General features: G+C 61.2%; 2 protein-coding genes across 3 annotated transcripts; one reads left to right on the top strand and one right to left on the bottom strand.

Annotated features, from left to right (window-relative positions):
• The first annotated feature begins 103 nt into the window (after positions 1-103).
• Positions 104-4,886, top strand: LRRC14 (leucine rich repeat containing 14). 2 transcript variants are annotated; one of them, XM_054187626.1, is made up of 4 exons: positions 104-172; positions 1,568-1,902; positions 2,893-3,522; positions 4,295-4,886. In XM_054187626.1, exons 2-4 carry the CDS (start codon positions 1,583-1,585, stop codon positions 4,860-4,862), a joined length of 1,518 nt encoding a protein of 505 aa, XP_054043601.1. In that variant the 5' UTR covers positions 104-172; positions 1,568-1,582; the 3' UTR covers positions 4,863-4,886. The 2 variants fall into 2 exon arrangements, with proteins under 2 accessions (XP_054043601.1, XP_054043599.1); XM_054187624.1 differs by having other exon boundaries at positions 109-172; positions 1,571-1,902.
• Positions 4,887-6,109: 1,223 nt separating this feature from the next.
• On the bottom strand, positions 6,110-10,427 carry CUNH8orf82 (chromosome unknown C8orf82 homolog). Its single transcript, XM_054187623.1, has 3 exons — positions 10,159-10,427; positions 8,551-8,599; positions 6,110-6,726 (listed from the first exon to the last, which is right to left on the bottom strand). The coding sequence occupies exons 1-3, from the start codon at positions 10,333-10,335 to the stop codon at positions 6,182-6,184; spliced, it is 771 nt and encodes a 256-aa protein (XP_054043598.1). The 5' UTR covers positions 10,336-10,427; the 3' UTR covers positions 6,110-6,181.
• Positions 10,428-14,055: the final 3,628 nt, after the last annotated feature.

The raw sequence follows: 14,055 nt of genomic DNA, 5'->3' as shown, positions 1-14,055 counted from the left end.
CGGACAGCGGTAGAAACCAATGGAAGGGGGAGAAGCGCCGCTGAGCCCGCCTCCTCCTGTGGGTCTCGCTCGCTGATTGGCTCGGGGGGGACGGTGCGTCAGCGCGCACGCCCGGAAGCGGCGGCGGGGCGGCGGCGGGGCCCGGCGGAGAGTGGGGGGCTGCGGGAGCGCCGTGAGTGGGCGGGGCCGGGGGGGGGGGGGCGCCATGTTGGGGGGTGGAGGAGGGGGTCCCTGTGTGTGGGGGTCCCTGTGATGGGGGGGGTCCGGGTTAGGGGGGGGTCGCGGAGTTCCCTGTGGCGGGGGGGCCGGTTTAGGGGTGCTGGGGGGGTGTCCCTGTGATGGGGGTGGTGGTTTAGGGGGGTCGGGGGGGTCCCTGTGATGGGGGGGGGTTAGGGGGTGCGTGTGGGGTCCCTGTGACGGGGGGGTTGGGTTAGGGGTGCTGGGGGGGGCTCTTGTGACGAGGGGACCGGGTTAGGGGGGCCTGGGGGGGGTCCCTGTGGTGGGGGGGGCTGGGGTTAGGGGGGGGCCTGGGGGGTCCTGTGATGGGGGGGTGGGTTGGGGGGGTCGAGGGGTTCCCTGTGATGGGGGGGGCGGGTTAGGGGTGCTGTGGGGGGGTCCCTGTGTTGCAGAGGGTGGTTTAGAGGGGTCGGGGGGGTCCCTGTGACGGGGGGGTGGGTTAGAGGGGGGTCCCCGCGATGGGGGGGGCTGGGTTAGGGGTGCTGGGGGAGGTGCCTGTGACAGGGGGGGTGGTTTAGGGGGCCCAGTGAGGGTCCCTGTGATGGGGAGGTGGGTTAGGGGTGTTGGGGGGGGGGTCCTTGTGATGGGGGGCTGGGTTAGGGGGGCCTGGGGGGGGGTCCCTGTCACAAGGGGGCCAGGTTAGGGTGGCCTGGGGCGGGGGGGGGTCCCTGGGAGGGGGGGGGGGGGCTGGGTTAGGGGGTGTGTGTGGGAGTCCCTGTGATGGGGGGGGGGGCTGGGTTAGGGGGGGCCGGCGGGTTCCCTGTGATGGTGGGGGCCGGATTAAGGGTGCTGGGAGGGGTCATTGTGATGGGGGGGTGGGTTAGAGGGGGTCCCCCGTGATGGGGGGTCTGGGTTAGGGGTGTCGGGGGGGTCCCTGTGATGGGGGGGTGGGTTAGAGGGGGGCTCCCGTGGTGGGGGGGTCTGGGTTAGGGGTGCTGGAGGGGGTTCCTGTGATGGGGGGGTGGGTTAGAGGGGGGCCCCCGTGATGGGGGGGGTCCTTGTGATGGGGGGGCTGGGTTAGGGGGGTTGTGAGGGGTCCCTGTGCCGGGGGTGGTGGTGGGGGGGGGGGCTGGTTAGGGATGTGACCATGGTGCCGGGAGGGGGGGGGGGGCCGGATTAATGTTCTATGGGGCACTGGGGGGGGGGGACGCTGAGCTAGGGCTTCCGCGGGGCTGCATTCTACCCTCGGCAATGTGGGGCAGGCCGGGGGGGGCGGTTGGGGGGGGGGGGACTGGGGGGGAAGCACTGGGACCCTCACCACCACCCCCCCACCCTCCTGTGTCCGTCCTGTCCCACCCCCTGCCCCCCCCGCCCCCCCCCCTTCCTCCAGCAGCCCCCGGGCGCCATGCACTCCCTCCTCTTCCTCTGCGCCCGCCGCTTGGTGAGCCACCGTCCCGCCACCCGCCGGGCCTTGGACCTCGTCCCCCCCCAGCTCTTTCCCGTCCTTTTCCGAGCCGCCTTCCTGGACGAACGGACGTTGGCGTTGCGGGACCTGGTGGGGACCTGGCCTTTCCCCGTCCTCAGTTTCCGACGGCTTTTGGGCCACCGCCGCCGTCGTCACCGTTCCCTCGGAGAGAAAGCCACCAAGTTGTGCGTCCAGGCTGTCATCCTCGCCGTGGTGGCGCATCTCCGCCGGGCGTTGGAGGAACCTTCTCGGGATGGGAGGTGGGCGTCGGGATGCCAAATTCCGCCGGGATGATGGGAGATCACAGAAATCCCAGGATGGTGGTGGTGGTTGGGGAGGGGGGGTTGGAAGGGACCTTTGGAGATCAGCCGGTCCAAGCCCGTTGCCCAAAACGGGGTCACCCAGAGCAGGTTGGACCCGTCCAGGTGGGTTTGGAAGGTCTCCAGAGCAGGAGACTCCGCACCCTTTCCGTCACCCTCCCAGTGAAGCCGTTTTTCCTCGCGTTGAGATGGAATTTCCCGTGTCCCGCTTTGTGCCCGTTGCCCCATGTCCCGTCGCCGGCCACCGCTGAGAAGAATCTGGTCCCGTCCTCTTCATGAGGTCCTCTCTCAGCCTCCTCTTCTCCAGGCTGAACAGCCCCAGGGCGCTCAGCCCTTCCTCAGCAGCGAGATGCTTCCCGGCCCTCATCATCCTCGGAGCCTCCGCTGGACGCTCTCCACCAGTTCCTTGTCCTTCTTGAAGTGGGGAGCCCGGCACCGGCCCCAGTTCTCCAGCTGTGGCCCCACCAGGGCAGAGCGGAGCGGGGAGGATGAACCTCCCTCCACCTACTGGCCACGGTCTTCTTAACGCCCCCCAGGAGATCGTTGGCCGCGTCGGCCACAAGGGCACGTTGCTGGCCCGTGGGCAACTTGGTTGTCCGCCAGGTTGCCCCTCTGCAGAGCTGGTTTCCAGCAGGTCAACCCCAAACCTCTACTGGTTCCCGGGGGGGGTTATTCCTCCTGAGGTGGAGGATCCAACGACTTGTTGAACATCATGAGGTTCCTCTCCACCCCACTCCCTAGAGATGGAGGTGACCATGCTCCTCCTGGGGCCGTGAGCTCCGGAGGAAGCCGTGAGTTGACACCGGGCAACGGGAAAGCAGGACCGCAAGCCACCGGGTGGCCGCGACTCTCCCGGGAGCCGGCCACGACGTTCTTTCGGTTCCTTGATTTCCCCGCTCGTTTATTCACCTATTTCTCGTCTTCTCCCAGCGAAAACCGGTGCCGCCTGCGGGTGCTGGACATGACGGGACTCCATGACGATGACACCGACCGCGGTCCGGAGTGGATGAGCCTTTGGTCCGGCACGGTGGCGTTGGCCAAAGCCTGCCTCGAGGTCTCCAAACACCAAAACGAATGCCTGAAACGTTCCTCCAAGCGGCATAAAGGTCCATCCGGCCTTTCGGCCGCCCCGCAACCCTTCGGCGTGGAGGTCCGCGCCGATCTCTTCGTCAACGCCACCTCCTTCGGCGTCCTACGGGACGCCTTGCGAACCGCCGGCCTTTTCCGCCTCAAATGCCGGGATTTCCACGCCGAGGAACTTTCCGTCGCCGGCACCGTGAGTTTATTGGAATCGCTGGAACCCGCCGGCGTGCGACGGGTGGATCTTCGCTTCAACAACTTGGGCTTGCCCGGGCTCTGCGTCGTTCTGCCCCACCTCGCCAGGTTCACCGACCTCCTCAGCCTCAAGTTGCCCTACAGCAACGTCAACGTGCGGCGATGGACGGCGGGGACGGAAGCCGGCCTCCGGTGCCTCGCCGCCCAGCTGGGAAGGCTGCCCCGCCTCAAGGAGCTCAATTTGGGATCTTCCAGGCTTTCGGGGAAACTGAGGCAACTTCTGGGGTAAGTTGGGTTTCGGCGGAGCAGGTCCCCAACCTGCTTTTTTCGTGCCTTTGGCCGGGGGGCTGGGGAGGGAACGCCACGACTTGATGGGTTCTAGGTCACGTTGGGGAGAGGTTGGGACACGGCTGGGTTCATCGCGGTTCCTTTGGGAATACGGGAATCATCCCCGCCGTGTTATTTAAAGATCGAATACGTGGAATCGGGGAACGGTTTGGGTGGGAAGGGAGCTTTAAAGCCCATCGAGTCCAAACCCCCTGCCCTGAGCAGGGACATCTTCCACCAGCCCAGCTCGCTCCGAGCCCCGGCCAACCTGACCTGGAATATTTCCAGGGATGGGGCAACTCCCGCTTCTCTGGGCAACCCGTTCCAGTCCCTCGCCACCCTCGCAGCCAAGAACTTCTTCCCAAGATCTCATCGAAATCTCCCCTTTTCCAGTTTAAACCACTTCCCCCTCGTCCCGTGGCTCCCCTCCCTGCTCCAGAGTCCCTTCCCAGCTTTCCCGGAGCCCCTTGAGGGCCTGGAAGGGGCTGGAAGGTCTCCCCGGAGCCTTCTCTTCTCCAGGCTGAACCCCCCCAGCTCTCTCAGCCTGTCCTCCCAGCAGAGGGGCTCCAGCCCTCCCGGCATCTCCGGGGCCTCCTCCGGCCCCCGCTCCGACACCTCCATGTCTGTGCTGAGCTCCGGCAACTCCCACCCCACACGGTGATGGCTTTGCCGGGGCTGGGGGGGGGCTCACGGCTCATTTTTCCTCCCCCCCCGACCCTGTCTCCGGCAGAGACCTGCAGGCTCCCCTGGAAAGCTTGGAGTTGGCCTTCTGCTATCTCCTTCCCGGCGACCTCGCCTTCCTTTCCCAAAGCTTCCACGCTCCGGCGCTGAAAAAATTGGATTTGAGCGGCCACGATTTCTCCGAGAACCTTCTCCAACCCCTCCAACATCTCCTGGAAGAGACTTCGGCTTCTCTCCTCCACCTGGATCTCATGGAATGCCGGCTGACAGACGCTTGTCTGGAATCTCTTCTGCCCGCCCTCTGCCGTTGCTCCCGTCTCCGATGCCTGGGACTTTTCGGCAACCCCCTTTCCACGCCGGGACTCAAGACCTTGTTACGGAAAACCCTCCTTCTTCCGGATTTACGCTTGGTCGTCTATCCTTATCCCGTGGATTGTTACAACCTGGAGCCGCCCCGGCCGCCTTCCGCTTGGCTTTTCCAAGACGCGTTGGACGAGGAACGTTTCGCCGCCGTCGCCGCCGAATTGGGCCGGATGCTGACGAGTTCCGGCAGAGCCGACGCCGTCTGGACCACCAGCCTCTGCCGGCACGGTGCCCTCGACTACTTCGCCTTGTAGCCACCACCCCGCCCCCCCCCCCCAACCCCCCCACAGCCCCCCCCCCGCCAAAAAACCCCCCTCCTTCCCCAAATCTGGCGTTTCCTCCTCGTCCCCCCGCCGCTTTTTTGCGGCACCCGCGGCGGCCCCCAGCTTGGGGCGCTCGTTAAAGGCACTCGTTTGTTAATTAACGCTGGGAAACCGCTTGAGAAATACCTGCCCCCCCCGACCCCCTGCCCCAAATCCCCCCCCGTACCCCACGTCCCCGGGGGGTGCCCGGCGCCTCCCAAACAGCTCGGCCGCGAGATAAAGCTCTTTTTTTTTTTTTATTATTCCACAAATTAATGGGGGTCTGTCGTCGTCCCCCCCCCCCCCGCTGCCCCCCACGGCGGCAGCACCCACGCGGTGGGGGGGGTGACGGGGATGCCTTGGGGGTGGGGGGGGTGGGGATGTGTGTGTGTCCCCAAATCGACCCTGTCCCATCGCTTCGGGGGTGATGGGGATGGCTTGGGGGGGTCCCCAGCTCGGCCCCGTCCCGTCGGTGACGGGGACAGCCGGGGGGGGGGGTCCCCAATTTGGGTCTGGCGTGGGGTGACGGGGACGGCGGGGGGGGGGGTCTTTAGCTCAGCGTGGGGGTGACGGGGACAGTTTTGGGGTCCCCAGCTGAGCCCTGGTGTGAGGATGGCTGGGGGGGTCCCCAGCTCGGCCCCGTCCTGTCGGTGACGGGGACAGCCGGGGGGGGGGGTCCCCAATTTGGGTCTGGCGTGGGGCGTTGGGGACAGCTGGGGGGGGTCTTTAGCTCAGCGTGGGGGTGACGGGGACGGTTTTGGGGGTCCCTCGCTCAGTTCCATCCCGTCGGTGACGGGGACAGCCGGGGGGGGGGTCCCCAATTTGGGTCTGGCGTGGGGCGTTGGGGACAGCCGGGGGGGGTCTTTAGCTCAGCGTGGGGGTGACGGGGACGGTTTTGGGGGTCCCTCGCTCAGTTCCATCCCGTCGGTGACGGGGACAGCCGGGGGGGGGTCCCCAATTTGGGTCTGGCGTGGGGCGTTGGGGACAGCCGGGGGGGGTCTTTAGCTCAGCGTGGGGGTGACGGGGACGGTTTTGGGGGTCCCTCGCTCAGTTCCATCCTGTCGGTGACGGGGACAGCCGGGGGGGGTCCCCAATTTGGGTCTGGTGCGGGGTGACAGGGACGGCGGGGGGGTCTTTAGCTCAGCGTGGGGGCGATGGGGACGGTTTTGGGGGGGTCCCTCGCTCAGTTCCATCCCGTCGGTGACGGGGACAGCCGGGGGGGTCCCCAATTTGGGTCTGGCACGGGGTGACGGAGACGGCGGGGGGGGTCTTTAGCTCAGCGTGGGGGGCGACAGGGACAGTTTTTTGGGGGGGGGGGTGGGTCCCCAACTCATCCCTGCGGGGGGGGTGACGGGGCCAGCCGGCTCTTCCCCCTCTCCTCCGCCCCGCAGCAACGGCAGCAATTCCTCGGTGAGCCGATAACGTCGCCCTTCCCAAAAAAAATGAGTGGGGGGCTGTTCCGGCCCTCGGCCGAATTGGAAGCCGGGACTCCATTCCGACGCCAACGCCGAACGCACCAACCCCACGCCTCCCGTTTTAGCCGGCGCCGGGTGATAAAGCCGCCCGTTTTCCGGCGACATCATTAAATTTTCCGGTTGGAACGGGACGGCCAAACGTTCGCCGCCACCGCAGTAGGAGAGGAGCCATCCGTGGTGTCCGGAATCCGGCAGGATTTGAGTAAAAACGATAGGACGATCTTCGCACCGCAAGAAATTCCGTTCCCGGCCGCAGGGCGAGAGGAAAGGGAATTCCGCTTCGTAACGCCCGCTCCGGTTCGGCTCCAAGCGTTTGAAGAAGAAAGCCAGGAAGGCGACGTCTGGACAGACGGACGGACGGATATCAAGTTCGTTACTTCCCGGTAATTAACGCCAATCTCCCCCCCCCCCCACCAAGCGTTAATTAGCCGCGGGGAGGGGAGTGATTCGTTAACGGGGATTCCATCCGGGGCGGGGCGGGGAAGGAGGAATCGGATTTGGGAAGAAGTCATGCCGGGAAGCGCGACCGGGAGTTATTAATAGCAGGAGGTGCTTAATTAAGGAGGTAATTAATACGCAAATTGCGCCCCGCAGCTGCTTTGCTGGGGGGGATGTCCGAGGGCTCAGCACCCCCAATTAAGGATGAGATCCCAATTATCCCAATTAAGGATTGGATCCTGATTTAAGGATGAGACCCCCATTAAGTGTCAGATCCCGATTAAGGAGGAGATCCCAATTAATGATGGGATCCCAATTAAGGAGGAGACCCCAATTAAGGATCCGCTCCCAGTTAAGGACTGGACTCCAATTAAGGATGAGATCCCAATTAAGGATCGGCTCCTGATTAAGGATGAGATCCAATTAAGGATCGGATCCTGATTAAGGATGAGACCCCAATTAAGGGTCGGATCTTGATTAAGGATTAGAGCCTAATTAAGGATCAGCTCCCAATTAAGGATCAGATCCTGATTAAGGAAGAGACTGCCATTAAGGGTCGGATCCTGATTAAGGAGGAGACCCCAATTAATGATGGGATCCCAATTAAGGACTGGACTCCAATTAAGGATGAGATTCCAATTATGGATCAGATCCTCATTAAGGAAGAGACCTTCATTAAGGATCGGCTCCTGATTAAGGATGAGATCCAATTAAGGATCGGCTCCTGATTAAGGATGAGATCCTGATTAAGGATTGGATCCTGATTAAGGATTAGACCCTAATTAAGGATCAGCTCCCAATTAAGGATCAGATCCTGATTAAGGAAGAGACACCAATTAAGGGTCGGATCCTGATTAAGGAGGAGACCCCAATTAATGATGGGATCCCAATTAAGGACTGGACTCCAATTAAGGATGAGATTCCAAATAAGGATCAGATCCTCATTAAGGAAGAGACCTTCATTAAGGATCGGCTCCTGATTAAGGATGAGATCCAATTAAGGAATAGATCCTGATTAAGGATTAGACCCTAATTAAGGATTAGACCCTAATTAAGGATCAGCTCCCGATTAAGGATGAGATCCTGATTAAGGAAGACACCCCAATTAATGATGGGATCCCAATTAAGGACTGGACTCCAATTAATGATGGGATCCCAATTAAGGATCAGATCCTCATTAAGGAAGAGACCTTCATTAAGGATCGGATCCTGATTAAGGATGAGAGACCAATTAAGGATTAGATCCTGATTAAGGATGAGACCCCAATTAATGATGGGATCCCAATTAAGGAGGAGACCCCAATTAAGGATCCCTTCCCAATTAAGGATTTGGCCCCCATTAAAGATGATATCCCAATTAAGGATCAGCTCCCAATTAAGGATCGGCTCCTAATTAAGGATGAGACCCCAATTAAGGATCGTCTTTCGATTAAGGGTGAGACCCCCATTAAGGATCGGACCCTGATTAGGGATGAGACCAAAATGAAGGATCCGCTCCCAATTAAGGACTGGACACCAATTAAGGATCAGCTCCCGATTAAGGATGAGATCCCAGTTAAGGACTGGATCCTGATTAAGGATGAGACCCCAATTAAGGATCGGCTCCCAATTAAAGACGGGCCCCCAATTAAGGATGATGAGCAGGAGCCGTGCTGGCGAGGTGGGGGAATTTGTGGGATTTTGGGGGGAATTTGTGGGATTTTGTGGGATTTTGGGGATCCCGGTACCTTTGAAGCAGGTGATGAAATTCTTGACTTTGGTGTCGTCCAGGAAAAGCTGTGGAAAAGTAGGGAAAAAGCCTCAAAATCCCGAAGCTTCTGGCAGGGCCAGGATCTGCCCGGGATCCAACCAGGGTCTGGTCCATGATCCTTTGGGATCCACTTAGGGGCTGATCTGGGATCCTTTGGGAATCGCTCTGGGATCCTTTGGGGACCCTTCCAGGATCCTTTGGGATCCATCCAGGTTCTGCTCCGGGATCCTTTGGGATTCACCCAGGATCTGTCCGGGATCTATCCCAGCTCCAACCGGGATCAGTCCAGGGGCTGTCCTGGGTCCATTTAAGGTCTTCTTGGATCCATGTGGGATCTGTCCAGGATCTGTCTGGGATCCTTTGGGGATCCATCTGGGATCTGCCCAGGATCCATCCAGGGTCTGTCCGGGATCCTTTGGGATCCATCCAGGGTCTGTCCGGGATCTATCCTGGCTCTGACTGGGATCAGTCCAGGGGCTGTCCTGGGTCCATTTAAGGTCTTTTTGTGATCCTTCTTGGATCCCTGTGGGATCTGTCCAGGATCTGTCTGGGATCCGTCTGGGGTCTGTTTGGGATCTATCCGGGATCTGTCCTGAGCCCATCTAGGGTATTTTTTTGGATCTGTCTGGGTCCTGCCCGGGATCAGTCTGTGGGATCTGTCTTGGATTGGTTTGGGATTTGTCTGGGATCTGTCTTGGGCCCATGTGGGATCTATTTGGGATCTGCCTGGGCTCTGTCCGGGATCCATCTGGGACCTGTTTGGGGTCTGTCCGGGATCTGTCCTGAGTCTGTCCAAGATTTTGGGGGGTCTGTGTGGGATTTATCTGGGATCTGGCTGGAGTCTGACTGGGATCTGGCTGGGCTGTGACTGGGATCTGTCCAGGATCTTTCTGGGATCCATCCAGGGTCTGTCTGGGATCCACCTGGGATCCACGTCTTGAGTCCCTGCGGGATCCGTCTGGGATCTGTCCTGAGTCCATCCAGGGGTTTTTTTGGGGGTCTGACTGGGATCTGTCTGGGATCTGTCCAGGATCCACCTGGGATCCGTCAGGGGTTCCTGTGGGATCCGTCCAGGGTCTGTCCTGAGGTCTGTTTAGGATCCGTCTGGGATCTGTCCCGAGACCATCCAGGTTTTTTTTTTGGGGGGGGGGGGGTTGTCTTCTTGGGATCTGTCTGGGATCTGGTTGGGATCTATCTGGGGTGTGACCGGGCTCTGTCTGGGATGTGTCTAGGATCCACCTGGGATCCGTCGGGGGTCCCTGCGGGATCCGTCCGGGCTCTAGCCTGAGTCCGTCCAGGCTTTTTTTTGGAGGCTCTGTCCGGGATCTGTCTGGGATCCGTCGGGGGTCCCTGCGGGATCCATCCGGGCTCTGTCCCGACTCCATCCAGGGTCTTTTCGGGATCCCTTTGGGCTCTGCCCAGGGTCCAGCTGGGATCTCTCCGGGATCCGGTCCTCCTTCTCCCCACAAGGCCGCCCCGTTCCCTGATCCCGGTGTCCACCCCCCCCGCGGTGTCCCCCGTCCCCCCCGGTGTCCCCCCCCCCGGTGTCCCCGTCCCCCCCGGTGTCCCCCCCCGCTCCCGGTACCTGTCCCTGGTGGTCGATGTAGTAAAAATACTCGCGGGTGCGGGGCGTCGGGCTCTGCCCCTGCCGGTACCGGGCACCGGCAACGGCACCGACCTCGGGAACGGCACCGGGCCCGGCTCCCGCCGCCCCCAGCGTCCCGGAGCCCAGGCGGAACCGCAGCGACGGCGGCAGCCGCATCCCGGGAACGGGAACGAGGAAGGGACCGGGAACGGGACGGGGACGGGACCGGGAAAAGGGTCCCGGAAACAGCCCCGGAAGCGGCCCGGGCCGGTCCGGCCGTTGCACCCTTCCGGGCGGGGCCTGTCCCGGCCCCGGGGAGCCCCTATAGACACGGCCCATATAGGCACCCACACCCCCTATAGGCACCCACACCCCCTATAGAGACACAGGCCCTATAGATACCCACACCCCCTATAGGCACCCACACCCCCTATAGACACGGGCCCTATAGGCACCCACACCCCCTATAGAGACACGGGCCCTATAGATACACCCCCTATAGGCACCCACGGCCCCTATAGGCACCCACACCCCCTATAGACATGGGCCCTATAGATACTCACACCCCCTATAGGCACCCACACCCCCTAGAGAGACACGGGCCCTATAGGCACCCACGGGCCCTATAGGCACCCACACCCCCTATAGACATGGGCCCTATAGGCACCCACACCCCCTATAGGCACCCACACCCCCTATAGAGACACGGGCCCTATAGGCACCCACACCCCCTATAGGCACCCACACCCCCTATAGAGACATGGGCCCTATAGGCACCCACACCCCCTATAGGCACCCACACCCCCTATAGAGACATGGGCCCTATAGGCACCCACACCCCCTATAGAGACACGGGCCCTATAGATACTCACACCCCCTATAGGCACCCACACCCCCTATAGACACAGCCCCTATAGATACTCACACCCCCTATAGGCACCCACACCCCATATAGACACGGGCCCTATAGGCACCCACACCCCCTATAGAGACATGGGCCCTATAGGCACCCACACCCCCTATAGGCACCCACACCCCCTATAGAGACACGGGCCCTATAGATACTCACACCCCCTATAGGCACCCACACCCCCTATAGACACGGGCCCTATAGATACTCACATCCCCTATAGACACGGGCCCTATAGGCACCCACACCCCCTATAGGCACCCACGGCCCCTATAGATACTCACACCCCCTATAGGCACCCCTGCCCCCTTACGGACACTCATAGCCCCTATAGTCGCCTCCACCCCCTAGAGACACTCCTGGCCCCTATAGACACCCCCAGCCCCTGTAGACATGGCCCCTAGAGACACCCCCACCCCCTATAGACACTCCTGGCCCCTATAGACACCCCCACCCCCCTATAGACAAGGCCCCTAGAGACACCCCCAACCCCTATAGACACTCATAGCCCCTATAGGCATCCACACCCCCTATAGACACGGCCCCTAGAGACACCCACACCCCCTAGAGACACTCATGGCCCCTATCGACACCCACACCCCCTATAGATAGCTCTGCCCCCCCCCCCATAGGCACTCATAGCCCCTATAGACACCCCTGAGCCCCTGTAGCCACCCATGCACCACTACGGACACTCATAGCCTCTATAGGCACCGTTGCTCCCCTATAGACACTCATAACCCTTATAGACACCCCGGCCCCCCCCCCCATAGACACCCCTGCCTCCCTAGAGGCACTCATAGCCCCTATAGACATCTCTGCCCCCTTATAGACACCCACACCCCCTATAGACACCTATAGCCCCTATAGATACCGCTACAGACGCTTGTAGTCCCTATATACACCCCTGGCCCCCTATAGACAGCCGTGCACCACTATAGACACCCCTGCCCCCTTATAGGCACTTATGACCCCTATAGACACCCCTGGCCCCCTATAGACACTCAGAACCCCTATAGACACCCCTTCCTCCCTAGGGACACTCATAGCCCCTATAGACAGCCATGCACCACTATAGGTACCCACACCCCCTATAGACACTCTGAGCCCCTATAGATATCTCTGCTCCCCTGTAGGCACTCATAGACCCTATAGACACCCCTGCCCCCCTATGGACACTCATAGCTCCTATAGACACCCCGGCCCCCCTATAGGCACTCACACACCCTATAGACGCTCATAGCTCCTATAGACTCCTCTGCCCCCCTGTGGGCACCCACAGCCCCTATAGACACCCCTGTCCCCTTATAGACATCTCTGCCCCCCCTATAGACACCCACACCCCCTATAGACAGCCGTGCACCACTATAGACACCCCTGCCCCCCTTATAGGCACTCATGGCCCCTATAGATACCCCTGTCCCCCATAGACACTCAGAACCCCTATAGCCACCTCTGCCCCCCCCCCCCCGACACTTATAGCCCCTCTAGACACCTGCACCCCTATAGGCACCCGCACCCCTATAGACACCCATTCACCCCTATGGATGCCCCATACCCCCCTATAGGCACCCAACAGCCCCTATACACACCCCTATAGACACCCGCACCCCTATAGACACCCCATTCACCCCTATGGATGCCCATACCCCCCTATAGGCACCTCACAGCCCCTATACGCACCCCTATAGACGCCCACCCACCTCTATAGACGCCCATACATCCCGTGCGCCCCTATACACACCCCTTACACCCCCTATAGACACCCCCCCCACGCCTATAGACACTCAGACCCCCTATACACCCCCTGTGCACCCTATAGACACCCCTACAGCCCTATATACGCCCGTGCCCTCCCTGTGCAACCCCCCCTGGGCTCCCCTATAGAAACCCTCTACGCACCCTGGGCACCCTATATACATCCCTAGGTCGCTTTATGTGCCCCTGGGGCACTTATATACCTCTATATGCATCCCTGGGTCGCTTTATGTACCTACAACCCTATAGACCCCTATAGGGGCTGTATGGCATGGGGGGGTGTCCCTATACATCCTATGTGCTGGGGGGGTGACCCTATAGACCCCTATAGGGGCTGTATGGCACGGGGGGGGTGTCCCTATCCCTATACATCCTATGTGCTGGGGGGGGTGACCCTATAGACCCCTATAGGGGCTGTATGGCATGGGGGGGGTGTCCCTATACATCCTGCGTGCTGGGGGGGGTGACCCTATAGACCCCCTATAGGGGCTGTATGGCATGGGGGGGTGACCCTATAGACCCCTATAGGGGCTGTATGGCATGGGGGGCGTGTCCCTATACATCCTGCGTGCTGGGGGGGGTGACCCTATAGACCCCTATAGGGGCTGTATGGCATGGGGGGGTGTCCCTATACATCCTATGTGCTGGGGGGGTGACCCTATAGACCCCTATAGGGGCTGTATGGCATGGGGGGGGTGTCCCTATACATCCTGCGTGCTGGGGGGGGGTGACCCTATAGACCCCTATAGGGGCTGTATGGCATGGGGGGGGTGACCCTATAGACCCCTATAGGGGCTGTATGGCACGGGGGGGGGTGTCCCTATACATCCTGCGTGCTGGGGGGGGGTGACCCTATAGACCCCTATAGGGGCTGTATGGCATGGGGGGGGTTTCCCTATACATCCTGTGTGCTGGGGGGGTGACCCTATAGACCCCTATAGGGGCTGTATGGCATGGGGGGGGTGTCCCTATACATCCTATGTGCTGGGGGGGTGTCCCCTATAGACCCCTATAGGGGCTGTATGGCATGGGGGGGGTGTCCCTATACATCCTGCGTGCTGGGGGGGTGACCCTATAGACCCCTATAGGGGCTGTAATGGCATGGGGGGGGTGTCCCTATACATCCTGTGTGCTGGGGGGGTGACCCTATAGACCCCTATAGGGGCTGTATGGCATGGGGGGGGTGTCCCTATACATCCTGTGTGCTGGGGGGGGTGACCCTATAGACC

Source organism: Rissa tridactyla, unplaced genomic scaffold (genome assembly GCF_028500815.1).
Source record: "Rissa tridactyla isolate bRisTri1 unplaced genomic scaffold, bRisTri1.patW.cur.20221130 scaffold_518, whole genome shotgun sequence".
Lineage (NCBI taxonomy): Eukaryota > Metazoa > Chordata > Aves > Charadriiformes > Laridae > Rissa > Rissa tridactyla.
The sequence above is the reverse complement of the archived record's forward strand: the minus strand, read 5'-3'. Positions and strand labels throughout refer to the sequence as shown.